The sequence below is a fragment of the Thermomyces lanuginosus genome (assembly GCF_041956635.1).
Source record: "Thermomyces lanuginosus strain ATCC 200065 unplaced genomic scaffold VTN49scaffold_27, whole genome shotgun sequence".
Classification (NCBI taxonomy): Eukaryota; Fungi; Ascomycota; class Eurotiomycetes; order Eurotiales; family Trichocomaceae; genus Thermomyces; species Thermomyces lanuginosus.
This window is the reverse complement of record NW_027192361.1, coordinates 605,131-630,852: the sequence shown is the minus strand read 5'-3', so window position 1 is coordinate 630,852 and position 25,722 is coordinate 605,131. Positions and strand designations below refer to the sequence as shown.

General features: G+C 53.2%; 14 protein-coding genes across 14 annotated transcripts; 6 read left to right on the top strand and 8 right to left on the bottom strand.

Moving 5' to 3' along the window:
• Positions 1-225: 225 nt before the first annotated feature.
• Positions 226-477, bottom strand: VTN49DRAFT_2449 (uncharacterized protein; the record flags this gene model as incomplete). Its single annotated transcript, XM_069410175.1, has 1 exon — positions 226-477. One exon carries the CDS (start codon positions 475-477, stop codon positions 226-228), a length of 252 nt encoding a protein of 83 aa, XP_069269007.1.
• Positions 478-623: 146 nt separating this feature from the next.
• VTN49DRAFT_2448 (uncharacterized protein) lies at positions 624-2,021 on the top strand (the record flags this gene model as incomplete). The annotated part of the gene is made up of 4 exons (XM_069410174.1): positions 624-758; positions 921-1,214; positions 1,287-1,625; positions 1,689-2,021. 4 exons carry the CDS (start codon positions 624-626, stop codon positions 2,019-2,021), a joined length of 1,101 nt encoding a protein of 366 aa, XP_069269006.1.
• A 14-nt stretch (positions 2,022-2,035) lies between these two features.
• VTN49DRAFT_2447 (uncharacterized protein) lies at positions 2,036-2,515 on the bottom strand (the record flags this gene model as incomplete). The annotated part of the gene is made up of 2 exons (XM_069410173.1): positions 2,036-2,262; positions 2,389-2,515. 2 exons carry the CDS (start codon positions 2,513-2,515, stop codon positions 2,036-2,038), a joined length of 354 nt encoding a protein of 117 aa, XP_069269005.1.
• A 39-nt stretch (positions 2,516-2,554) lies between these two features.
• VTN49DRAFT_2446 (uncharacterized protein) lies at positions 2,555-3,029 on the bottom strand (the record flags this gene model as incomplete). Its single annotated transcript, XM_069410172.1, has 2 exons — positions 2,555-2,826; positions 2,873-3,029. 2 exons carry the CDS (start codon positions 3,027-3,029, stop codon positions 2,555-2,557), a joined length of 429 nt encoding a protein of 142 aa, XP_069269004.1.
• Positions 3,030-3,334: 305 nt separating this feature from the next.
• VTN49DRAFT_2445 (uncharacterized protein) lies at positions 3,335-7,343 on the bottom strand (the record flags this gene model as incomplete). The annotated part of the gene is made up of 5 exons (XM_069410171.1): positions 3,335-3,564; positions 3,627-3,914; positions 3,986-5,940; positions 5,999-6,727; positions 6,784-7,343. The coding sequence occupies 5 exons, from the start codon at positions 7,341-7,343 to the stop codon at positions 3,335-3,337; spliced, it is 3,762 nt and encodes a 1,253-aa protein (XP_069269003.1).
• Positions 7,344-9,079: 1,736 nt separating this feature from the next.
• Positions 9,080-9,630, bottom strand: VTN49DRAFT_2444 (uncharacterized protein; the record flags this gene model as incomplete). The annotated part of the gene is made up of 2 exons (XM_069410170.1): positions 9,080-9,473; positions 9,548-9,630. The coding sequence occupies 2 exons, from the start codon at positions 9,628-9,630 to the stop codon at positions 9,080-9,082; spliced, it is 477 nt and encodes a 158-aa protein (XP_069269002.1).
• Positions 9,631-10,771: 1,141 nt separating this feature from the next.
• Positions 10,772-11,525, top strand: VTN49DRAFT_2443 (uncharacterized protein; the record flags this gene model as incomplete). Its single annotated transcript, XM_069410169.1, has 5 exons — positions 10,772-10,821; positions 10,878-10,990; positions 11,062-11,225; positions 11,284-11,427; positions 11,490-11,525. The coding sequence occupies 5 exons, from the start codon at positions 10,772-10,774 to the stop codon at positions 11,523-11,525; spliced, it is 507 nt and encodes a 168-aa protein (XP_069269001.1).
• A 563-nt stretch (positions 11,526-12,088) lies between these two features.
• Positions 12,089-14,882, top strand: VTN49DRAFT_2442 (uncharacterized protein; the record flags this gene model as incomplete). The annotated part of the gene is made up of 2 exons (XM_069410168.1): positions 12,089-12,442; positions 12,513-14,882. The coding sequence occupies 2 exons, from the start codon at positions 12,089-12,091 to the stop codon at positions 14,880-14,882; spliced, it is 2,724 nt and encodes a 907-aa protein (XP_069269000.1).
• A 326-nt stretch (positions 14,883-15,208) lies between these two features.
• VTN49DRAFT_2441 (uncharacterized protein) lies at positions 15,209-16,054 on the top strand (the record flags this gene model as incomplete). The annotated part of the gene is made up of 3 exons (XM_069410167.1): positions 15,209-15,264; positions 15,389-15,446; positions 15,512-16,054. The coding sequence occupies 3 exons, from the start codon at positions 15,209-15,211 to the stop codon at positions 16,052-16,054; spliced, it is 657 nt and encodes a 218-aa protein (XP_069268999.1).
• Positions 16,055-16,690: 636 nt separating this feature from the next.
• VTN49DRAFT_2440 (uncharacterized protein) lies at positions 16,691-18,613 on the top strand (the record flags this gene model as incomplete). Its single annotated transcript, XM_069410166.1, has 2 exons — positions 16,691-17,275; positions 17,363-18,613. The coding sequence occupies 2 exons, from the start codon at positions 16,691-16,693 to the stop codon at positions 18,611-18,613; spliced, it is 1,836 nt and encodes a 611-aa protein (XP_069268998.1).
• Positions 18,614-18,989: 376 nt separating this feature from the next.
• VTN49DRAFT_2439 (uncharacterized protein) lies at positions 18,990-20,111 on the bottom strand (the record flags this gene model as incomplete). Its single annotated transcript, XM_069410164.1, has 2 exons — positions 18,990-19,985; positions 20,040-20,111. 2 exons carry the CDS (start codon positions 20,109-20,111, stop codon positions 18,990-18,992), a joined length of 1,068 nt encoding a protein of 355 aa, XP_069268997.1.
• A 410-nt stretch (positions 20,112-20,521) lies between these two features.
• On the bottom strand, positions 20,522-21,716 carry VTN49DRAFT_2438 (uncharacterized protein; the record flags this gene model as incomplete). Its single annotated transcript, XM_069410163.1, has 3 exons — positions 20,522-20,739; positions 20,794-20,839; positions 21,672-21,716. The coding sequence occupies 3 exons, from the start codon at positions 21,714-21,716 to the stop codon at positions 20,522-20,524; spliced, it is 309 nt and encodes a 102-aa protein (XP_069268996.1).
• Positions 21,717-21,872: 156 nt separating this feature from the next.
• VTN49DRAFT_2437 (uncharacterized protein) lies at positions 21,873-22,970 on the top strand (the record flags this gene model as incomplete). The annotated part of the gene is made up of 1 exon (XM_069410162.1): positions 21,873-22,970. One exon carries the CDS (start codon positions 21,873-21,875, stop codon positions 22,968-22,970), a length of 1,098 nt encoding a protein of 365 aa, XP_069268995.1.
• Positions 22,971-23,321: 351 nt separating this feature from the next.
• On the bottom strand, positions 23,322-25,613 carry VTN49DRAFT_2436 (uncharacterized protein; the record flags this gene model as incomplete). Its single annotated transcript, XM_069410161.1, has 1 exon — positions 23,322-25,613. One exon carries the CDS (start codon positions 25,611-25,613, stop codon positions 23,322-23,324), a length of 2,292 nt encoding a protein of 763 aa, XP_069268994.1.
• Between the last annotated feature and the right edge of the window lie 109 nt (positions 25,614-25,722).

Here is a 25,722-nt window from a genome sequence, read left to right as displayed (position 1 = left end):
GAACATTCTGCTCTCCGACACCTCCATTTTTCCCAATAGTCCGTTAATTAAGCCTAGTGCTGGTGGTAGCGGTTACTTTTTTTTTTTTTTTTTTGTTTTGTTTCCTCTTTCCCTTTCCCCCTTGCCTTTCCCTTTCTCCCTTGCCTTTTCTGGGTCGTCAATCGGCAACTGTCCGCACTATCTCGGGACCGATAACTTTTTTCTTCGCCTTTCCCTTCCACATCGCTAGCACAGTTTTTCTTCCCCAACGTCATCGAATCCACCCATTCGCACAACGCTTTTTCCGTCGCCGTCGTTCAGCTCCCGCCTCGTGTGGACGAGGCTATGATCGCCGTGCAGATTGCTCGACCGCGGCCCGTTGATTCGTCGTCCACCATTGCGCTTATTGCCGGATTGGTCCCCGCTGCTCAAAACCGGCAGCCACTCCCCCGGGTCACATTCCATCCTTCGCCCGCGCAGCTGAGCTAAGATTGCCATTCGTCGCTTCCATCGACTGCCGCTTTTATACACTTTTTTTGCGAAATTTTCCGGTTCTCTTGCCCTGTATTTTTCCCTCCCGCTTCCACCGCCATTCCTGCGCCGCCTACTCCTCCATTTTTCTCCCGGCACCACGGCACTCACAAATGTCCAACAACCCTGAGCATACCGACCCCAGCAGACAGGGACAGTATCCACCTCCTCAGTGGAACGGCAGCACTCAGCCCGAGAGCAATCCGACCTCTGTCACGCAGCCACCTCCCCCAACAACACAAATTTCGGTACGTCGCACATCGCACCTTCCCTCTCGGTTGCTCCTTGCCGTGACATCCTAGATTTCTCTCAGTTCTCGGCGCATGAGGTGCGCCCACCAGGAGCCGTCAATGTCTGCTACGAAGGATGCGTTGGGTCGACTGTCGCTAACATAAATGGCGCGTTGGCAGCTACCGCCCTCGTCCTCCCTTCCACAGCCTCCACCGGCGGATCACGACCGACAGAGACCGCCGTATCAATATCCTCCTCCGTCCACCTACTCCGTGCCACCACCTCCACTCAACATGGCCTCAGTGCACCCGCAATCCCAAGGTCCCCATGATCTTTATCGTTTGCCTCCGCCTCCGGGCGCCTACCAGCGCCCGCCGGACATGTACGCGCAACCGCCGCAGCCATTGGTGTACCAGGCTCCGGCCCCCCGCCAGCGCACGGCAATTGCCTGCCGGTACTGCCGGCGGCGAAAGGTAAGCCGACGATTTCGCGCTCCGTACACGCACCGAGTCGATGGGGCATCCACCTAACTTCCGTTTCCGTAGATCCGTTGCTCGGGGTTTGAGAATTCCCAAGATGGCCGATGTAGCAATTGCATCCGTTTCAATCAAGAATGCATGTTCACCCCGGTGTCGTCGCAAGCGCAAGCCTTCGTCCCGGCTCATGCTGCCTATCCACATTTGCGCAACCAGGCCGCGCGCGGCCGCGCCGGATATCCCGGTGATGGCGTGGTACTCTATGGTGCCCATGGCCAACCACTGCCCCCGCAGCAGCAACCGCAGCCTTCAACAACCCTACCCCCTCCGCACAGCTTGTACTACAGTCGTCCAATGGAGGACCGCGGCCCGCCACCGCCGCTGACGCATCATCTCAATCCAGACCAGGTAGGCATACTGGTTTCACACATCGTCAGACGGTCAGGAAGGACTGACTCTTTATGTGCGTAGCGCCAACAACCGGGAGCGCGTCGCGGCTCCGGGTCGGGATTCGAGTACCCGGAGCCCACTAATTTAGCTCCCGTATCGCCTGCGGTGACCACGCCGGCGTATTCTTCTGGGTACTACCCACCGCCAGCCCATGACCGGCGCCCTTCGCCGTATGACCGAAGTTCCGCGCAGCCATATCCGCCAATTACAGCAACGCCGCCGCCGGTGTCCACGGCCAGTAGTTCCCGGCCCGGGTTGAACGTTCGTGACATTCTCAATCCGGGCGACCAGCCACAAGGGGGACGCTCCAGCACGGACACCGACATGGTCAATGCGCTGAATCGCCGCGTGTAATGCGCGTGACATCCTTACGAGGAGGGTACGGGGCCGCTGGGGTCGGGCTCAACGCTCATGACCGACTGAGGTCGGGCCATATCTATGATGATCCTCAACCATTCCTCAATCCGAAGCTGCGTCTTATGCTGGTCATGAGACGCACTTCGGTATGCTTTGCGATTTGAACGATGCCTCCTGCTAGTTTTGTTCTTTTTGCCGTTCGCTTTCGTCGCCGTTGCTATTTTGCTTGTCTGGTATCCTTATGACCTGATTGTCGAGCAATCCGTGGCTGCGTCATGAGTTTCCCTGAGTGCCAGCTGGTGTGGTTCCAGAGTTATGAGAATTGCGAGATCTGCTTGGATAGAAAAAAAATTCTCGACCTCACCGACAAGACAACCTGATGTGAAGAACCTCGATGAGCAAAGAATCCACGAGCCAGACAAGTGGCATATCGGAGAAGGGCGACAGCCACGCTTGCTTGCAAATGTTAGACCTTTGATCGGATTCTTCATGGGGCGGCCGCTAGCTGTTTCCGCTACCCAGATTCATCTTTACAACGATAAATTATCAGGGGCGACCCAAACTAATATGTGAACCATGTCTTGCTTTCGTCTTGTTCGGCCGCACTTTGTGGCATTCATTTTCTGACGTTGGGTTTTTCTGCTCATGGCTTCCGCGGATTCGAGACTAGCAGTGTCACGAGGCAGTCGACCTTGCATGGATGGCGCTGCGTGCCTTTGTGCATTCGTGGCCGACTGCATCTGCGCGTGTGATGGGAGGCGGCCTTTTTCATTTGGGATTCGACCGGGTGGTCTTTGTGTGGCTTCGATGTTGATTATGTTTTAGGGGCGGTCTTTTGCGGCATTCACGGAAGCCATAGAAGCTGGGTGTTTTGGAACCAAAAAAAATCAAAACCAAAACAAAAAGTTGCGGAGTCAGTCTGATGTCGAATTTTCGAGCCTTAAACGGGCTGGATTGATGATCATTTTGAAATGGGTTGGGAGGCTGTCTGCTGTTCTTTGTCATTGTATGCACTTGGGAGGCTGTCTGATCAATTATCTCGTTATTTGATTAATAAATACTATGCGATTATTGACACATGAGCATTGATACTGTACATGTTTGCGATTATTCCGTCATGAACACCACAAGACTGAGCGGGCTGAAGGGCGGAATCAAGACCAAGGGAGCCCATCTTCTCTCATCTAAAGCAGATACACCCCTGGCAACTGTTTTATCAAGCTCAATGAGTGGCAGATACACAGACGCTTGAACTTATATATGTATAATACTCTAGCAGAAAACCTTTGAACGCAGAGCATGACCGATGATCAAGGCGCGCTATCAAGAAGAACCTTGACCATCTTTTCCGCGCGCGCGGGATCATTGACCACCAGGCCCCGTCTTTGCATTACGGACTCCAGCGTGTCGACAACTTTGTGGAACGATGACGCCGCTCCTTGGCGTTGCTGGAAGCGGGCCACGCTGAGGTTTGCGTGGCGGCCATATTCGAGGATTGTGTAGAACTGGATACTGAACTCAACTGGACGGAGACGGAGGACTTTTCTCGCGTTTTAGCCAAACGCATCTGGAGGGAAAGAAAAAAAAAAAAAAGGCACTTACAGTTTTTCTCAGATACCCGGCCAGAGATGATGCTCTCGACTTTGTCCAGTTGGACATCCTCCATCCCGTACGGTTGCCAGTCGCAGAGGATTTTGAAGACTTCCTTGCGGCTTTTCGACTTGGATGCGTTGAATGCGAGCACGCGCTGTGCCGGCTTCAGGTTGAAAACCCGCGCGAGCCAGTTCTGGCCAATAACCGCAGAGGTAGGTCGCATGCAACGGGGTCGTATTTTCTGCTCCTGCGCCTTTTCTGTCGTGGGAGATTGTCCGGCTACTTCGAGTTCGGGTGCTATTCAAAGTGTCCAGTCGATGAGTAAAGTGCACAAACCGAGAAAAAAAAAAAAAATTGTAGATACGTACCGCTCGCCTCCATCTCGGCCCGTGGCCGCTTGCTGAAGAGCTTCAGGAATAACGTTCGATAACGTTCCTTGGAGGCTCTGCGATTGTTTTCCTCCGCTCCGTCGGCGCTCCAGTTTCCTCCCCTGGCGTCAATTTCCGTTCGTGTGGGATCGGTAGGCGCTTCATCCTTTGATGAAGGCAGAGCGTCATCAAATGGATGCTGGTGTTTGTGCTTCCCAAACCATGACCATTTCTTCTCGGCAACGGATGTCTCCTCACCGCGGCGAGGCCGGGACAAGTGCTCCTGAATCGGCTCCAGCGCCATCAGACTGCGCGAGCTGTATCGGAGGGTGCCCACAAGCGCCGCGTTATCGTTGCGCCGCTGCTCCGACTGAGGACCGGAGGTTTGGTGATGAACGATCGAGTCAGCCGAGCTTGCCCGTGAACACCTGGACCCCGGCATCGGTGCTGGCGACTTTCTTTTGCGGATCGTCAGTGGCTTGACTTCATTGAGTGACGGCATCGATGATGAGTCGGGGGGAACCATGCGGATCGTATTTGTCTTATTTTCGTCGCGGGACGTTGCAACGTTTAACGATTTGGTAGGGCTTTCATGGTCGTTCACACGTTGTAGATCGCACCAACTGCCGTCGTCCAGGGGAGAAAGAGCCTCCTTTGAAATGGAAGGCAGGAACTCCAGAGTTCCCGTACCCTTGCTAGCCGTCGGGCTGTCATTCACCGTCGAGGTGCGAGCCTTCTCCGTGGCCGCCCTTCGGTGTCGTGCAAGGTCCTGCGCGATCAACCGCTCCAGATGGGCAATCACCTCGGTCAGATGATTTGATAGGCCGGTGCACCCTTCTTTGGTCGAGTACTCGATCAGCTTGCGACGGGTTTCCACCAACTCCCTAACGGTGTAGGACGTCGGAAGATCGCCAGCTGCGTCAGCTAGCAACTGATCTAGGTCTTCCATGTCCAGCCTGGACGGCTGCTGTCTGTGGGACCGCTCCGACTCGTCACATTCGTGAATGGACATGGATGTCGCCGTGGAATAGGTTATCCTTGCCATACTGCTTCCAACAATGTGCCCCGTGGAGAGCGACGACCGGTTGAACGCCTCCTCACAAATCATGCTGAGCTCATGAGAAACTTTCCGGGTCTCCTCTGTCCAGTGATTGGTTGCATCACGCGTCTTGGTCACTTCTATGTCGTTGGTAGGCTTGTCGGACCGGCGCACTACCGCCGGCGGAGAGGGCAGCATCGGACTGCTGTGCGGAACTGCCGGCGAGTCCCCACAAGGCTGCACCGAGCTGTGATCATGCTCCGAGATGCTAGCGGTGGAGGCTTGCGATTTGGTTTGCCCGCCCTGTGGTTGTACTGCCAATCCACGTTGAGAGTGCTTGCGGATGTGATTGAAGGAGACGTTCCGCCGGTGACTGGGAGTTGCCCGAATGTTTCGCACGGGACTAGGTTTTCGTCCCGACAGGATCGATGATTTCTTCGAGAGAATGGACCAGTCCTTCCGCCTTACTCGGTTCCACTGAACGATCTCAACAGACGGACTGCGCGAGCAGCTTCCCTTTTCATCATTGGAACTCTCGCCTGACTTTGGCTCGGGGCATTTGATCTCATTTTCTTTGTCGCTTTCATTCGAACGTGCTTCGGCATCGGGGCGGTGGATCGTTACGGTGGCATATTGCACATAAGGGTCCTCAACCGGGTTCCGCGATGCGCGGTACGGGTCGTAACTGCTGGATGGTGAATTGGATTCCTTCCCCGAACTGCGACGACTGACGTCGGTCAAGATGGAGAACTGAGAACGTCTCCGCGCCTGGGATGACATTTTCCCATCCTTCCCTGCAGGTCGAATGTGGTGATAGTCGCTAGAGGAGTGTTTCAGTGGACAGCCGTGGTAGTTTTCGAGCTGCTCTTCCCGGAATTTGATTAGAGCATAGTAGAACATTTTTTCATGATTAGGTCTACAATCACACTGATTAGGAACTTTTTATCCATTGTCGATCCATCTCCAGGACTTACTCGTTGGAAAGAAGGCGCTCGACCAGCACCTCTGACTTGGTACCATGCCATAGGGTTTGTAAACTCCGGAGGATTTCCAAGTCGATGTCCTCGCGGCTGGCGATTGGTGGGCCGCAGTCGTTGAGGGACAAAGGAGGCGGCGGTCCTAGCGGATGATCAAACATGGTCTGGTGAAGCACCTCGTATTTCTTCAGCAGAGGATGATTCCACATATCCTGTATGCTGATTCGATCCTCGGGGCGTCTCTGGAGGATTCTCTGAATCAGATCCGCCGCCTCAATGGTCAGCCATGCTGGAATATGGTATTCCCCTTTCTTCACGAGCCGTAAGGTACCATTAAGATCGCCGCCGTCAAAGGGAAGAAAGCCCGTGAGCATAGCGTACAAGATAATCCCACAGCTCCAGATATCAGCCTTATCGCCGCGATATTTTCGCCCATGGATAATTTCCGGGGCTGCATAGTGAGGGCTACCACAGGATGTGTTTAGCCACTGGCCCGAGGGCTGGAGGGCAGCCATGCCAAAGTCGGCCAGCTTGACGTTATGGTTCTCATCCAGCAATATATTCTCCGGCTTCAGATCACGGTGGCAGATGTTGAACCTGTGGCAGTACGCCAGACCGGAAATGATCTGGCGGAAGATTCGAACTGCTTCTTCCTCGGGTAGAGGGCCATTTGTTGATACGTAATCGAAGAGCTCTCCTCCTTTGACGTACTCGAGAACAAGATATCTGCAGTTGTCAGCTCATGCTCCCGGGGGGAAAATGGGGAGAGGATAGTCCTGTACAGTTCACCTCGGTTTTCCCACACGTCGTACAAATTAATAACGTTGGGATGTTCAATCAACTTCATGATGACCACTTCCCGTTCGATTCCAAACGGTATTGCTCGCGGCCCCAACTGAGTTCTGAGCGCACCGGCGTTCCGATCCATGGCAACAATACTCTCACTGTTGACCATTGAAGCACCTCTTCTTGAAACGATCTTGACCGCGGCAATCTGACCTGTGACAGCATGTCTGGCTAACCTGACGCGTCCTGTTGCTCCCTTTCCGAGCGTCTTCCCCAGTTGCCATGGTCCAACGTGAGTTTTGCGTTTTGATGCCCCCTGCAGTATTGACGCCGTGGTGACCTCAGGGTCTCGGCTTGGTTTTGACTGAGGCTCCGTTGTAGCTGACAGTTGCACTGGATTTTGACTGGGCGCAGATGTGTTGATAGATGCTTGCTGGATGTCTGCCTTGGCTACTTGCTCTTGATTCGCTATTGCTCGAGCCGGACGGACAGGGCTGCGATTGATCCTGTCCGCCGCCTCGCTAAGTGGCTGGCGGCCCCGCGGCGAGCGAGCCATGGGTGCTGGATTGTCTTCCATCATCCAGCTGTCTGTTACCGACACCAGACGGTGAACTTTGTGTGGCCAGCCCGAATTGACTCACTGCGTCGCCCCGTTAGGAGAGGTCACGCGGCGAGCGGATGTGCAGAACCTTTCACGAATCAGCCGTGTCACGAGGTTGCAACAGCCGGGACACTACAGCAGATGTTTCCGCAAGACCAGTGTTGGAGAACACTTACAGAAGATTGACTTTGATGGCAGTGTTTCTCTATACCCGCCACAATTGACAATATGTGCGAAATATGGGCACTAATAGGCGGGATTGAGAATAGTTGGAAAAAGAATGAAGGGTTCTGTGAGAAAGAATTGGATGAATTTGCCAAAGTGAATGAGGTGGCCTTGCTTATGTCTCAATTGCGCTTCCTACGGCGTGGTGATGAGATGAGAGCTCAGGGAAAACATTGACGGTGATGATGTCAATTTGTGTGAGTAAAGACCACAAAAACGAGTGGACGCGCGGCAGGACGCGCGCACATACACTACAAAGAAAGACCGCGCGAAAGAGTGTGCAAGTAAGGATGGCAAGCAGAGCGTGACTTGGTGCGTTCACACACACACACACACACACACACCCCCACCCCGCGATCATTCCAACTATGGAATGCACAGGAGTGTGCCGGTCGTGTGTTTTCCTCGATGATGTGCTGCATCGACCTCATATCTTATCTCGCATGTATGGATTGTATTTCCTCTGTCGTCTTTCCTTGCTTCCATGGTCTAGATCTAGAGACTGTTAGCAACAGCATCATGTCCATTTGGATCTGTATGCGAAGCGATGAACATCATCATCTAGATCTCTTCCGTGTAGATTTTTGGGTAGCGTGTAGCCACCAAAGGAGTGGTTGTTCTAGAAATGAAATTCTCTCATTCCATACCAATGTCAGCTCTAGATATCCCGGTAGTGATCACCACGCATATCAATGCTATCTAGGAAAATCAGGGCAGTGAAGGTTGGACAAACTTTGCACAGCCAGCAGCTGGAATGTCAGCACCAATGTCCAAAAGTAACCTCACCAGCAGTCGAAAAACCAAGAAAAGAAGAAGCACATCTTGCCCAGCCCTGATCCCCATCATCCCAGCTGAGAGCCATCTGTTCACATGGTTCCATTCCACATTTGTCCTCGTGAAGAGACCAAAGTTTAGATAGATCACCACGTTCATCTCATGATCCTTTTTTTGGAAGCCCCCAAAATGTTCGACACCTCCAAGTATGAAGCAGCATGCACACTGGCTGACATTCCAACCCCTGTCGGAGAAAAGATTTAGTTCCGTTAGGAAAACAAGGGACATACAAGCCTAGTTCCCAGGGCTGAAAATCATGGCTAAAAATATCAAAGTTTTGACGTTCATATAGTTAACTATGGTTCACAGAATGGAGGTTAGCTGAATTTTGTCCAGAATAGAGTCGTTCGGAGAGTTCCGATGGAGTGTTCGGGCTTGCTGGAATGAATTTTTGGGTTCGGTGTTTAATTAGGGCTTCTCGGCGTCCTCGAAGTGCGCTATTCCGAATACGGTTAAGTTATGCGATGGATTGATGCGCGTCTCTCCGCGTTTTACAAGGTCTCGCGGGTCTTGGCCGCAAGGATTCGAGGACAAGGGGATCTACAGAGTATTATGCTCAATATCATACTGTTTAATTGACTTGAAGCGTTCTTCTACCACCAATGGAACTGTGTCGACGCTCCGGCCATCAGCTACCAATGCTCTTCCGTGATATGAACCTCATTCACATCTACACCATCAACGAACCAGCGACCGTCGCCATTCCCATCCCGGCCAATCAAGACGTCATTTCCCGACATTTGCCGCTTAGACATCTTTCCGGAATCATAGTCGAATGTCCAGTCCTCTAGCCCGTAGCACCGCTTCCACTTCATCCCGTCCTGCGCGTCTTGATACTCGTACCAGAACTGGACGGCAATGCGGTTGTCGGTATAGGCAAAAAGCTCCTTGCGGAGACGGTAGGAGCGTTCTCTGTTCCATTTGGCCGTCAGAAAGGCTACAATGGCATCGGTTCCTTGGAAAAACAGATCACGGTTGCGCCAGATCGAATCGCGAGTGTAGGACTCGGCGATGATCTCTGGATTCCTAGAAAAGAAACGCTGAGCACGAAGAGTCAAGTCGATGATCAGCGCTATCAATTCCCGACGGGATAGACAAACTGTGTGTTCCACAGATCCTGCGCTGCCTTGACCTTGCGGAGTGCTGCTTCTTTAGTCGTGAACGGAGGTTTGATGTCAGCCATCCTTTGAATCGGTGATCGGGATAGGGCGTGGAAGGCTCAGACTAGCAAGACCCCAATCAAGCTCGATAGTAATGTCAGAATACACGCCACTCAGGATGTGAAACTCCCGTGCATCCGACTTCTATCATCATCCTTACTAGCTTACATCATCCGGTAGGTTCTACGCCGGGATTCTGACAAATTGATGTGGCGATGTGGCGAACTGGCGATCTCCTCTCGCAACTCAGGCACTAATTCTGGCGCACGTTGTTGGTCACGTGACAACTAGACGGCTCCCTGCCCGGCTCAGCCTCGGCCGATGCCGCCGATCGGACTGCAGGGTGCCGTTTCGAAGTGCGAGATCGGCTGGCCGTCGGCAGCCGGCCCGCTGTATGTTTTTCTGGTGTGTTCGATAAATTAACTGCAGGTTAAACTCGGGCACTTCGGCTGAGGAGTTGACGGCGCACACGGCATGCATCAAAAAGCCCGCACAACTTAGAAGTCTTGTCTGAAGTACTAGGAATATGCGCTAAAGTCTCGGCGAATGCATTGAAGATTTTCTCGCTATGATTACATACGTTCACTCGGGGTTCCTGTTTTTCACAAGCTAGCCCGATTGGACAGTGTGCAAACTGAAAATCTCACTCACCTCGGCTGCTCCCAGACCGCCTCTGGGTGCTGGAACACATCCGAACCGTCGGATCCCTCAAAATTGGCCCTTGGGATGCCAGGCACAGCAGCGGAAAAAAAAGAAGATTAGTCATGTCGTCCGTTCTGGTCTTGATGGTGGGGAGGTTTGGCTCACAGCATCGGCGGGTCACGTCACCACTCTAGAAAGTCATCGATTGCGGGCAAGGCCAATCGTTGCTTTCCCACTATCGGAACCACTTTGGAATCTCCCAATCAGGCGCACTAGTTGATCAGGATTTGGATCTTTTGAAGCGGGTGTGCTAACATTGTGTGCCGTAGTGGCCTGTTGCGGAAGTTACCTGGATTTATTGATCATCTTCTGCCCGCAATTGCCCTATATAATCCTCTTCCCCTGCCCCTCCTTGTCCCTCTCGATCACGCTTGATAACGTTTGACCTTGCATTTACTGTCATTGACTTCTTACGCTTCACTCACTCAAAGTCGGACAACCTCTGTGATTTCATCCGTCAAAATGGCTCCCCTCCAGCCCGGTGACAAGTTCCCTGACGACGTTGTCTTCTCGTATGTCCCTGATACTCGTCCCCCCGTTGGCATTTCTGATAACTAACAACTTCTAGCTACATTCCTTGGACTCCCGAGAAGGAGGACATCAAGGCCTGCGGCATTCCGATCAACTACTACGCCTCCAAGGAGTGGGCCGACAAGAAGGTCGTCCTCTTCGCTCTGCCGGGTACGTCACCGCGTTTGATATTCTCCAAAATTTCAAAAAGGGAAAGATTGGCTGACACGAGGACCTTGCAGGTGCCTTCACTCCGGTCTGCTCGGCCGCCCACGTTCCGGGCTACATTGAGAACCTGCCCAAGCTCCGTGAGAAGGGTGTCGATGTCGTTGCCGTCATTGCCTACAACGATGCCTATGTCATGAGCGCTTGGGGCAAGGCCAACGGTGTCAAGGGTGATGACATTGTAAGATGCCCTTCACTACTCCCATGCTTGTGCGCAACACAGCTGACTCTCGACGCAGCTTTTCCTGTCTGATCCCGACGCCCGCTTCTCCAAGAGCCTTGGCTGGGCCGATGAGGAGGGCCGCACCTACCGCTACGCCATCGTCATTGACCACGGCAAGGTCATCTATGCTAAGAAGGAGAGTGCCAAGAACACTCTGGAGGTACGTCTATCCTTTGGTTGACGAGGTACAGAGGGAGCAAAAAGTTCTGACATTTCCCGCAGGTTTCCAAGGCTGAGGCCATCCTGGAGATCCTCTAAATGCGACTCACGATATAGAAAGCGTTACGTTTTAGGGTTTAATGACTGCATGTGAGGGAATGAAGGGGTTTCGGCCTTTTTAGACTAGAGACAGACGAGCATCAATAGATTTCTTTTCTCGTCCCAGTTTTTTGTCCACGCATGACGTTGAAAATAAGTTATTATTAATCGACAGTCTAAACCTTAAGCGTAAAGACCCTGTCGATGGCCAGGGACGTGTCTGTAGGCGATCTGCGAGGGGTCATGAGGAGTTGTGAGGGGGGACCATTGCCGTATGGTCGTGCCCATGCGCCAAGCTGGGGGAACCGTTGTTTGTTCGGTTGGGCTGGAAAATACCAGAATGCCGAGGTTGTTTCCTGAAGAGGATTAGTTAATACTGCAAGACACAGCAGCTAGTTAAGCCTAAGAAAATTAGTCAAGTGCGGAGTCAGGAAAATCAATGATTCGTCTTCAAAGTCTCAAGTTGATTGAGAGTTGGGGAAGCCCAAATTCAGGATGAAATGATCTGACGTCAATTATCAACTACAAGCCATACCCTGATACGTCCAACTCGGGGATTAATTATGTCCTCAAAGCGAAAATCTCCCTTTGACGGCGGCGGTGGTGGAGGGGCAGGCTCTTCAGCAAAACAGACACCAACCGGCGCCGCGCGGAAACGCGCCAAAACACATGATGCGCGGGCCTTGGCCGTTCAGTCCGCGGACGCCGCTCTATCGGCTACGGGGGAATTGGATGTAGCGGCGTACGTTGGGGCGCGTGAATTTGAGATCCGTGCCTTGGAGGCTGGGCTGGAGAAGTCCAAGGCTGCGCTCAATACGCGCGCGTTTCAGAGTGTCCCGCGGTCGATGCGGAGAAGAACGGCAAGTCATAATGTGAAGAGGGTGCCGAAGCGGTTGAGGGCTAGGGCGAAGCGGGAGGTTTGTGGGGTCTTATTCTGTGATCGGGAATTTGGTGGCTGATGGTAGTCCTATGAAATTTTTCTTGTAGATGATCGAAGACAACACGCCTACAGTGACTGCTCGGCGAAGGAAACCTTCAAAGCTTCTTCGAATCCGACTGGAAACTGCGCGACGACTTCAGGCGCTGAATAGAAAGACCAAGGCCAGGCGTGCCGCCGCAAAGGCGAAACGGGATAAAGAAAATTCGGCAATGTCGCTCGGAGAGGAGGGGAGCCATAACTATGAGATCGCCCCGAGGATACCCAAGATTAAGAAAAATAAACTGTCTAGGCCTCATGTGCCTGATTCCAAGTTTCGAAAACGGCAACGCGGGAAGACTTGGCTGCCTACACACATGTATCATGCCAAACGGGCCCATATGACGCCGTCACAGGAGCCGCTCTGGCGATTCGCCATTCCGCTTACTCCAACGGAGAAATGTTACAGGCCCACGCATCGTGCTGCGGGGACGAGGGGTGCGGTGGCATGGGATATGAGTTATATATCGACAATACAGATTGAAGGGACAGCATCTGCGCTAGAAAATGTACTGAGGGCGTTGTCTGTTGATGGCGAAGATGCTTGGGGAAAGAAAGGGGAGAAGTGGAGACGGGGAACACGCACCCTACAAACATGGCTCCATGAGCGGGAAGGCGATCGCAGGCCGATTGCACCGGTAACGCTGATATGGTGTGCAAAGGGGACTTCTGAGAACGTTGAGGCAAGCGGAGCAGGAAGAAAGAAGGCGCGGGACAAAATCATGATTCGAGTACACCCATCGGCTTTCCTGCAGCTATGGAACGAAATCCTGGAGGTGTCAAAGAGACAGAATCCGCCGGTAATGGTGGAAGATTTGCGGTTCGAAATTGGCAGCATTGAAATCACGGGTCCGGGATCTGCAGAGGCCCTGATCGCCACCATGCGGCCTTTTACGCAAGCCGAAACTGAGTTTCCCAAGGACAGTCCCGAACATACGTGGTCGTCGCTCCTCGGCGTCACGGATTCTTCCTCCCTTCCCCCAAATGCTCTCCTGGCCTTCAACATCAGCGACCCACGTCTGCATTTTCCATTTCAGTCATTAAAGCCTTCGATCTCCGAATCGACCATGGGAGAACAGGCGGCTTTGTTGTCTTCGTGGCCACCGGACCGGACTCAAGGGAGTCCAGCACTATTTGACCGGCGGGCACGCCTTGCCGCCATCCGTTGCCTTCCCAGCCAAAAAGCCATTAATCGGCGCCGAGCCCAGGCAGGTCCAGGAGGGCGACCTGCTGCCAAGCCCGGAGATCCTGAGATACCAGTGATCATCCTGGCCACGAGGCCAAGGGGTAACCCCGGAAGCTCGTGCTCTCGTGGAACATGGACGGTCCTCTTGCCGTGGAAGTACGTCCTTCCTCTGTGGTATATGCTGATGCATTACCCGCTGTCCACCGGAGGTAACCCCAGGTTCGGAGGTCTCCTAGAACAGCGGCAGCTAGCGTTCGAGCGGGGTGAGCCTTGGTTTCCTGGCGACTACCCAGGCACCCGCGCTGGCTGGGAATGGAGCCTGCGAGAAGCGGAAGAGAAGAGGAAGGAGTGGGAGAGGCGGCCCAAGGGGAAGAGGATCGAGTATGATAGCCTCGACCTGGGCAATGGCCAAAGGGGAGAAATCGGAGTTGGTTGGGCGTGCGATTGGGAGCGGTTGGTTCGCGGCCGAGGAGACGCAGATGCTTTTAGCAAGACTTTGCCCGAATCAGAAGATGTCGAAATGGGCGAGAGCTCGGACGCCAAAACTACATGCCCGCCCCTGGAAATTCAGCAAGTCCGATCCGAAGCCGCGCATGCAGCGTTCCGTCGGGCCGGTTCGGACCTCCCGGCACATCTACTAGAACGGCCCCACCTGGCAACCGTTCGAATCACGCTGCATGGTCGGGGGACACCGAGGCCATGTGCTAGGATTTACCGTCTACCAACCGGCAACGTTGAGCTCCGGAAGCAGTGGCTTTCGCTGTTGTTGCCGAAGCAGCCAGCAGATACGCCTGCCCGACCACCCGATCGGCCATCACAAAAGGAACCACCAACGATTCCCAATGTCCATGACCCCCAGCTTGTTGGCAGAATAGCCGCTACGCTGGTATCGCCGCCTGGCTCGGAGGAAGAGAAAACCAGCCACTTGGCCCTACCGCCGGAGGAAGATCTGATTGGATTCGTCACGTCCGGAAACTACAATCTCTCTGAGGGACGGGGCACTGGCATCGGGTCTATTCTGTTGTCCAAGATTCTAGACCCAGCGACCGACGGCCAACAAGATACGAAAGGGGCAGGCCAATTGGAGCGACCATCGCCCAATATCGCCCGGCGGCGAGATCGCGAGCGAAGAACATGTATTGTTCGCTCTGCAGGGGAGAGGGTGGGAAGATTGGGCTTCTGGGAGTTTGTCTGAGTCCACGATTCTCACTTTTGATGAGTTCTGAGATACCCCATAGACGAATCCTTGATAATGGAATTGCCGTTTGTACGTTCGTACATTTGTAGCGTATCGCATGACATTGTAGGCCTTCACTTGTGCAAAAGCATTATTGGCCGGTCGACACCTCAGGGCTAAGGCAGTCAGTTTGTCACGTGACTCCGGCATATTCCGTGAGTGACGACAGAGCCGATGGTTGGAATTTCTCCGGACTGCCTGTGAATTGACCTCAGGAGCAGATCAAGAACGACTTGCGTTCCTTATTCAACCGGCGCCATTGACACTCGCAAACGGCCGACACAATGGGCGCCGGCAGTTCGAAGCCCGAGTCCCCGGGCCAGAAGCATGTTTTTTCCAGGTGAGTGCCGGAAGGACTTGGGTTGGTTCTTGCTGGCTCAATGCTGGGTTATGGCCGAGTCCGAGCAATTGGGACGCTTATTCTACGTGATCTACCTCTGCTGACGACCAATTTTGTTCTCTAGTGAAACCCCTGTTCAGTTCTCCAACAGCTTGATCGATTCGCTCCGGTCCAATACAGAGGTACGGAGTCAAACGTCTAAACTCTTTTTCCACGTGAATTTTCCAACTAAATCTTGACTCTACAGACCGACTCGGCTCGCGCAAAGCAATTAGAACTGCACATCCAAGCCCGCGTGGCTGAAGAGCTCGAACGTCTACGACAACGGGAGCAGCAGAGCCTGGAAGAGATTGAGCGCCGCGTGGCCGAGGCATTGCCCAACCGCAATGTCCCATCGAAGCCTTCCCCGACTGCTGCTTTGCCGGCGGGATCCCTAGACCTGGACGCGCCGCGGATTCCTTTTGCTGGGCGCGAGTATGATGCGCCCTCCTTCCCGATCGTTTCGCCCACCCCCGCTCCGCCGGAGCCGACGTACTCACAGCCAACGCCCACGGATGTCGACCCGTCGCGCGAGACGGTGCTGAAGGAGATTGAGCGGCTCCGAGGGAAACTCGAGTCCAGGAAGAAGCTGGCGGACCTGGATGAGAACGTCGAGCGCGCCCGGGCCGATGTGGTTCGGTGCCTGCGTTTGAATGATCGACGGCCGCTGGATTGCTGGAAGGAGGTGGAGCAGTTCAAGCAGGAAATGGCCAAGATGGAGCGGTCGTTTGTGGATCGAGTGGTTGGGTAGGAAAGAATAGGGCTGAGGCATTTCATGTTTTGTCGATCTGGGATGTAACTACTTCCGTACATGTAGCATTATCTCTATAGACGCGTTTTTTTTTTTTTCAGGCTCTCCGCCGTGCACAAGACACTCAAAGCATACTTATCGCTCATATTAATTGATACGGGCCCGGACCATTGAGGAATGCTGTCTGGATAGACTGGAGCATGGCGAAATTCATGATACATACCGTAGACCCATTTCGGCAATCCGGGATCGCTATCGCTTTTGCGCCGCTAAAAGCCCGAAGCTAATCGACCAGTGTCTTGTCCTCTGGGACCCTCCTTCCATTCGGTGCGTATGACTTGCAGGAGTGCCCAAGACCAAACCCATTTCTCCCGCGCGTTCTATTTGCTGATTCCTCGTGAACGAGGGTCGTGGGTTTCTGGTTCTTGGGTATTGCTCTTACGTTGCATTTACCCTTCCCCCAGCCACAAAGGAGTCGCTAACTTACCCCAGCCAGGGCTCGGACATTCCGATCCTCCGCGTCTTTTTTACAATTGAGTCTTTTTTTTCCCCATTTGCGTCAAACGGTTCGGCCGGAGAGATTGGGAATTGTGCGAAAGTGTGGACGCCCCGGGTCTGTCCAAGCATGGATCTCCGATGACGACACCGGCCGCGGAACCCCCTGGCAAGCCGAAGACGGGACGAACCGCGGCAGCATCATGGTCGTTGACGGCGTTGCTGGCCGAACTCACCGAGAAGCCCTACTGGGCGCTGGTGCTGGGAGCAGTCGTCCTGGGCTTGGCCCACCTCATCATCGTCCCTCTGCGCGTGGTGGACTGGGACTGGGATCATCAGGCACCTCGTAGCCCTAATAGTCATAACATTCTTCTTCGCCCCTCACCACCACCACCTCCTCCTCCATCACCGCTCGTGGATCTCATTTCTGCCCCATCGTCCCTCCTCGCTGATCACTCAGTCTGCTTTTCTTCACATTCGCCCTCTTTGTGCCCTAATCCTGCTTTGCAATTGTCCCCGCTGGTCGACGACGTCATCATGTCTACACGCTCCAATCCCGTTGATGCGGCTCGCCGCATCGCTGCGCAGTTCGAGTATCCGCGGGAGGAGGTTCAGCGCGGGGTCGAGGAGTTCATCCGCGAAATGCGGGAGGGTCTTTCCCAGAACAACACAACTCTTAGCCAGATTCCAACCTATGTGACAAGCGTGCCGGACGGGACGGAGAAGGTTCGCCAGCTCTCTCTCTCTCCACTTTTGCGCCTCTGGTACTTCTTCGTATGCGATCGCTGACCGGCGCCGGATGAATTTCTGTAGGGCTTGTATCTCGCCGTAGACCTTGGTGGTACGAATTTCCGCGTCTGCTCCGTCGAATTGCTTGGAAATGGCACGTACAACTTCAACCAGTCCAAGATCACTATTCCGCAGGAGTTGATGACCGGCAATTCCTATAAGGAACTATTCCGGTTCGTGGCCCGGCAGATCAAGGCGTTCCTCGACAAGTACCAGTCCCAGTTCGAAGCACACAGACAAGAGGAGGTCTTCGACCTAGGGTTTACGTTTAGCTTTCCCGTGGACCAGGTGTCCATCAACAGCGGGACGCTGATCCGATGGACTAAAGGGTTCACGATCCCGGACGCTGTCGGGAAGGACGTGTGTTCGATGCTGCAGGAGGCGCTGGACGAACTGAATCTGCCGGTGCGGGTGGCGGCTCTGGTCAATGACACCGTCGGCACGCTGATGGCACGGGCGTACACCTCCCCCGGCATGGCCAAGACGGTGATTGGCGCCATCTTCGGCACGGGTACCAACGGCGCATACGTCGAGGACCTGAAGCGCATCCATAAACTAGACGCCGACGGCCGCATCGACAGGTCAACCGGCCAGATGATCGTCAACGCCGAATGGGGCAGCTTTGACAACCACCTCAGCGTGCTTCCCAACACTAAGTATGATCAAGCGCTGGACAAGGAGTCGAACAATCCGGGCGTGCAAATGTTCGAGAAGCGAGTCTCGGGCATGTTCCTCGGCGAGATCCTGCGCCGCGCCCTGGTCGACCTGACACAGGACCCGGAGGTCCAGCTCTTTGGCCAGTCCGTCTCAGCTGCCTCGCCGCTCTTCCAGGTCGGTGGCCTGGACACTAGCTTCCTGAGCGCGGTCGAGGCGGATGTCTCCTCAGAGCTCCTCGCCACGCGCGCGGCGCTGCTCAAGGATCTCTGGGTCGATCACGCCTCCCTTGACGATGCCCTAGCCGTCAAGGCCCTCGTGCACGCCATTGGCAAGCGCGCCGCCCGACTCAGCGGGATGGCCCTCAGCGCCATCCTCATCGAATCCGGCCACCTTGAGAAACTCAACGCCGACAGCAACAATATTCTCGACATCGGCGTCGACGGCAGCCTCGTCGAGTTCTATCCGGGCTATGTCGACTACATCCGCGAGGTCATGCGTGAGGTCCCTCAGATAGGCGACAAGGAGAAGAAGATCGAAATTGGCATCGCAAAGGATGGCAGCGGCGTTGGGGCCGCGCTGATTGCGCTGGTGGCGCGAAAGGAGAATCAAAACGTGTAGTTACGAGATATGTATTTTGTTTCATTCAAAAGGATATTGTCTCACTGTATGTAGTGTTTGTATACGTTGAAGTGTCAATTGGCTTCCTAACGCATTGCATAGATTCAGAATATATAGCACCTTACGAATGAATGAATGGATGAAATGAACCTTGTATCATGCAAATCTCACAGGTCATTAAAAGTTAGTAGCAGTACTCATCGAAGACTTACGTCCACCAAAGCAACAGATGCCCATGCAAGAACTCCCAGTGCCAAACCGCCGCTGCCAAATGCATACAAGGTATATACAACCCCTCCCTTCCCGTCCGTTATTCATGTCAACACAAAAATTGTCAACGCACATTCTCATGTTCTTTCATGACGCTGCATAAAAATCAAGCCCCATTGAGCTCAGGTTTAGTCTCTTCGTCATCGGAAAACATCTTATTATCCGTACCCCCGGCTTCTGTTGCCGCCTCCATCGCCGCCAGCGTATCTGGAGTAGTTCCGTTCTTCAATTTACTCGGCCCGGCAGGTTTGGTGCCTGTCGATTTCTTCAAGGTGAGTTTCTTCTTCTTGTGATTGACCGGGGAGAGATCGTCATCGACTAGCGGACGCTTCGGCGCCGAGGTGCCGTTAGTAACAGGTGTCGGTTTGGACGTGGTGCTGGGATCGGATGTCGAACCATTGGCCATGTTGGTATCTTGGGATGTACGGTTACGGCCAGCGCCCCGCCCCGATATCCCCAGGCACCGATCGAGATGTTGGGCGACGCGGGTGACGACGACATAGCGCGGGCAGTTTGGACATTTAACCGTCGGGAACGATACTTTCTCAGGTACGTGCTGTTTGAAGGAACCGTCTGGCGTTGTCGGAGGGCTCGATCCCGGCGTGTTGTTGTTGGTGTTGACATTGTGTTTCTTCTTCTTGGGATTCGGCTTGTCTGTTGCGAAGGGATTGCCATTCACGTCGAACCCGGCCTTGTTGATGACTGGATGCTTCGAGCAATATTCCCGATACGGATCTGGCGGAGGACGGGCTCCAACCCCCGTGGTCGGGTAGAGAAGGCGTGGTAATCGACAATGCGGGCAGATGATTTCCTTCGTCGTCGTTAGAGGGTTGCCTTTGAGGTACACCTTTCCGCCGTCGAAAATGGCGCCATCTGTCTCTACCCGGACTTTGCTCTCCAATGCCTCGGTTGTCTCAATATCACTCGGTTTGTTCGCTTTGCCCGCTCCCTCGCTCTCGCGAAGTCGAGCAATTTCCTCTTCGGCTTTTTGGCGGGCCAAAGTGACTGCTGACTTTTGCCGAGCGATCTTCTCATCTCGATGTACCTTTGCCACGATATCGTGGATAATGTTATAGAATGTGTCATTCAGAATGTTGTTGGTCTAACCGGTTAGGACCCAGAAACAACCGAGACATTGCCTAACGAGAGAACCTACCAGCTCTGCAATTGTCCCCTGCGGAATGGTGCGAGGGCCTGCCTCGGTGCGCGGGGAATCGGAGCCGCTCATGTCTGAAGCGACTGTGGTCGAGTTTTCCTCTTCCTCATCGTCAGATGATTCATCACGTTTGTCAAGCAGGATATTGAGGGTGTCAAGATCGATGCCAGAGAACATTATGTAGGAACACATGGCGATAATATAGAAGATAAGTTAAAGACAGGGGCGGGAGATTAGGTGTAGAGAGGGAACAAAAAGAAAACAACGCCTCTTGGGAGGACAAGAGTAAAAATTCGACAGAGCAGGAATGTAGAAATCAAGAAGCAAGCGAATAGATGGCATGATAGCCTATTGAGACAGCATTCATACGAGTATACTCACCAGAACCCACGCTCAGCAGCCGCCGAGATACTGCACCCTTCAATCAACCATTTATTTCACGCCTATTGTTCCATCCAAAATAGTGGCTCTCGCTTGTTGCATCACAATACACCGGTGACTGTCGTTATATCCAACAACGTGGTCACGATGAATGTCGAATGGCGATGGGACCAAGTCGGCGTGCGAGCTTGCCAATTCACGGCATTCCAACGGAGCACAAGGGGCCAGGATCGATCCGATTTATCAGGCGTACGTGGGGAAGAGAAACAAAGGAGCGACAAGATTCGGAAACTGTTTGCACAAGCTCTATGAAAGGAAGCTGAGCAGTGGTCAGCAGCCGACTCGGAGCTTGAGCACACAGCAGAAATCATACTGAACAAGAAACCCTTCGGGATTTCACAGTATAAGAGCGGGACCACCTGAATCAACAGGTATGCAATTCCAAGAGACAGACGACGCGGGAGATATGATCAAATCGGCTCGCCGGAGAGGGACGCGGTTTGCAGGTTGACTTGAAGATTGATGCCGAGTCTGATAGTCGCCGCGGCTCCGAGGCTCCGACTGGCCCTTCCAGCCTAACCTACGCTAAAATTCGGCCTGACTCCGTCTTCTCCGGCTCCAAAGAGCTCAGCAGTAATGAGTCCAGTTTTGTCACAGCACTACAATGGTCCGAATCTGCTCTATCAAGGAGAATGGCACAAAGAGCGTAACAAAAAAAAAAAAAAAAAAAAAAAAAAAAAAAAAAAAACGACTCTTCAAAGCTCTTGAATCGTCAGATCCCGACAAGAAAGGGAGAATGATTAGGTAATCTTGAGGCACGTGAATACGAGGCTGCTTACTCATGATCTGCAGGGCAACTTCAATCTATCTACGAAGCATAATTAATGAACTGCTTGCAGCTGAAGGTCACCTAGATCACGGATTAATAATTGACCTGGAGTATTTTATGGGCAGACATGGAAATTTGGCCATTTTTCTCATGGTGAGAACTTGGAAAGTTCAGATCTGATGCGCATGGAATAACTCCACCAATCGTCCGAACTTCTGCCATCCCTGCACTCTGAGTCACCAGTAGTCGAGGCAAATCTATGCCGATGCCAATAACTCTGGAATTTTTTTTTTCCAGAACCAGTTCAGCATCACACAAGATGCTGGATGGAATGTCATGGACTCGTAAGAAAACGCGACGGACTGCAGACCCTGAACGGAAGCAGTTCAAGCTTCAGGGAAGCCGGGGAGGATTCACTATACCATATTTGGTAAAAAGTGTAATCGCACGCTATGGGTAAACCACATCTGGTTAGCGTGGATGATGTTACTTCACTGATAAGATGCCACGCGATCTTATCTGAACAATCTCTCTTGATCAGAGTGTTGGAATAGAAGTTCTTCGAGCCTTGGATATCTGAGCATTACAATGTTTCTCTGCGATGATTTTGTACGGTTTCGACCATGACTTATTCATTTTTCTCCAAAGCGCAGTCACAATCGCGGCAGTCCCGCCCAATCGCCTCGTTTGCCCCCCCTCCACCGCAAAATAAACCCCCAATCCAACTCCCCGCGCCGTCTCTTCCACCTGCCTCGCAATCGTCACCGTCGCAATCCTATCCGAGTAAATCTGCAGGACTCTGCGACCCAAATTTTAAGCCGACACCCTTCCCAGACACCAACCTCTCCAGTTTTCCAACCCCGCATCCGCAAATCACCATAGATCCTGTGCGCACTGGACATATCGCATCCCTGAGCCGCATTACGGGACTCTTGCTGCCGATAAAGTACTCAAACTCCTTCTATACAGCATGTGTTACCGATCCAATCATCAAGACACTGTCTCGCGTGGCGGTATATCATGACCATCCGTTTGCGCAGGGCCCCACATCAACAACGACAGCAAACAACGCCGCGAGCGCAAACACCGATAAAGTTATCGGCGGCATTCGATGTCGGTTAGAGAAGCTCTCTGAGGCAGAAGAAGAGGGCCGCTCTCCGCCGACAAATCTCTACATTCAGACCTTGCATCTGCTTTCCCCATACCGCGGGCACGGCGTCGCGGCATCATTGCTGCATTCCCTGCTGTACACGGAGCCGCCGTCGCAGTCAACAACAAAGTACCGCGTCTCCCCACTAGTAAGGCATTACAATATCCGCAGCGTGACTGCCCATGTGCATGAAACAAACGACGAGGCACTGCACTGGTACACGGCGCGCGGATTTCGCGTCGAAGGCGATGTCGTTAAGGGATACTACAAGCGTCTGAATCCAGGTGGTGCAAGGATCGTCCGCTTAGATCTAGAGTGGGAAGAAGAAACAGAGAATGCCTCTTCGTCGGCATCACGAAAACAGAACTCCACCGCAGAGGAACATGCTAAACATGTTGACGGCGATGACGATGATGACTGGGAAAAAGTCGAAGTCATTGATGCTGATCCCGAAGACCACGGCGTCCGGCACCTGGCTGACGACGGCCGTTCACTGGACAGCGACGACGAGTCGTCCGCGACGGCCCCTAAATATGAAAGTCGTAAGCGGAAGGCGGAGGAGGTGGCGTGATAACGGGATGCTGTCGCTGCCTTCAAGACGTTGATATGCATGGTGTTTTTATGGTTCCCGCTTTCATGGACGCATATCAGCACGTCGATGTATATACCCGGAACTAGCTCATGTAGAACTCCTAAAAATCACAGTCGGGCAGCTTACGCATCGCACATTCATTGCAGTTTAGTAATCGTGAGATGATGAGACGGGAAAGGCCGACTCCATTGACGCCTACAAATATATACAGTACAACAAAAAAACCACAGACAACGAATAAGGAATCTAACAATGCCATCAGGGTATCGACCAGCTCCAGGAAGCAGATGGAAAACAAAAGACAAAGGAAAATGGAAATGGCAATGCAAGTTACAGTGCGTAATTCTCCGCATGCAAAAAGATCTCATCCTTAGTCGGGTCAGTCATCACCAGCTGCTGCAGTCGAGCCACGGTCTTCGTGACCTGAATCCGCATGCTGGGTGGGCCGCAGACGTAGACGCATGCGCGCCGGCCGAAGATACGCGAGTACTCGCGCAACAAGGCCTCCACATCAGGACGGCCGTATTCCGTCCGCCAGCTATCGCGTTTCTGGCGGGGGAGGAAGGCGAACCGCGTCAGGCTGTTGCGGGACTGGACGGGGCTTGGGGGCAATTGGGGCTGAGGCTGCGGCTGCGGTTGATTGAATCCAAAATCGAAACCAGCGAAGTTCTGTTCCGGAGTGCTGTGAGCACTTGGGGCAGCCTGTGGCGTGGGATCACTAGCCGGGGTGTTGTAGTATGGTTTGGGGATCGGCACGGGTTGAAATTGGTGTTGATAACGATTCAACCCGGAGTGCGAGTTATGAATGTGTGCTTCCGGAAGTGCTGTAATAGCGTCCTCGTTTTCCGCCCTTAGCGCTTTCTCCCGTTCCTCGTCGCCACCGGCCTCCTCTCGGATCCAGGCCGAGGTGCGTTTGCTTGGGACTCCATGAAGAATTTCTTCCACAGTGTCCATCCCCTGGCCCTGTTTGACCCCGGTCAAGAAGAAACGGCAGTGTACCGAATTGGGAGGCGCATATTCTCGGCAGATTCGTAACTCTTCCTTGAACCATTCCATTGCCGCCGGTCGTTTCAGAGCCCAAATCACACGGACGTTCTTTGTCACAGCTTTGCCGTCTCGCATCTTCTTAATTAGATTCAGGAGCTGGCTTGCAATTGCGGTGATTCCACTCCCACCAGCGAAGAATATTACATCGTCAAATGCAGCCAGCTCCCGCTGCATACCTCCATAAGGCCCATCAAGGAATGCCCGATAAATTTTATACGGACCTTTCGCCCGTGCCGTCTCGAGGACCTTGCGCGTGAATCCATTGAAAGGCCGGAACACGAGCGACATATCTCGATATTCAGGGCCGTAGGTCGACGGAAAGTCATCGCTGCAGAGCGACGCAATTGTAAAAGGGTGGTTTTCAAACGGCGAAATACCAGGCATACGCAGATATACGTATTGTCCCGGTTTCCATCTCATCTGTGTCGGAATTGTCACTTTCACTGCATTCTCCGGAAGGATTGTCACCGCACATTCCTCCCCAATCAACCATGACAATCGTAGTGGGCTGAACCAATTCAGATAAAAGGCCCTGGTGCAATACGAAAAGAACCAAACGGCAATTGTGGCCCAAATATATCCCCACGACATCAAGAAGTTCTTCGTATGCCAGATGAGCATGGCCAGGAAAATGGCCACGACAGGTCCGTGGATGTATGCGAAGAGCTCGTACGCCTTGGAGCGGATAAATGGAAGTGAGTGAACGCAGAGGAATGCGAGTGGAGCAAAGGCCGCAAAGCCTGTACCGAAGATGTACATATTCGTGCCAGAGGGTACAAGCGACTGTCGGAAGAACTCGTAGATACCGTTTTCCCAAACGGGTTGGATATAGAAAGGGATCATGTGCACGAGACTCAGAAACAGGCACAAATACCCCAGCCAACGATGAAGAACGTTCAGCCGCTCATGGCCGATTCCGGTGACCAAGCTCACAACGCTAGCTTTCGCTGCTAACGCGACAATCCACGGCACCATGGCCACTGCCATCATGCCGGCGCGGATGGCCAGAGGCGGGGAGCCCAACGCAATGCTGGAGAAATAAAGAGGCCGTGGAAGGAAGCAATACAGTGTCGTGAATGCCAGGGCCGCGAGAACAAGCGCCGTGACTGCCATTGACGGAAAGACAAGTTCAACTTTGCCCAGCTTGATCGAAGGAATCGGCCGGTAGAAAATCCATCGGAAGAAAGCAATAATGTTGTTCACTGGTGCCATCGTCGACGACGACTCTTGCAGATTTGAAGTCTGGAGAGCAGAGCCAGAAGCGAAAAACGGTCGAGAGGAGTTTTCTGTAGCAGCGCTGGACAATTCTTGTTCCGAGGCCCAAGCAGCAGCATGATGTGTTTCAGACACAGACTCCTTATGAAATGCGATTCGAAATCTATCACCCCAAGTATTGTATACTCGAATCAACACCATGAGAACTAGGAGGACAACGCAGAAGTAGACCCAAGCGTAGCCATATTTCCCTGATTGGGACCATGGGTCCTGCTGCATTTCGTCCACCTGCTCCGGTGTGGTAGATGCGGTGATCGGGACATCGAGGCGCTTCGCCAGCGAAGCAATCGTGTCCAACATCTTCGCTTGTCTATTCATGAAATCGAGGGAATCGTCGCACAGCTGACTGGCAGCTTTCGTAAGATGTAAGGTCTACAAATGCATGGACCTGATGGAACGGCTCTGGGTT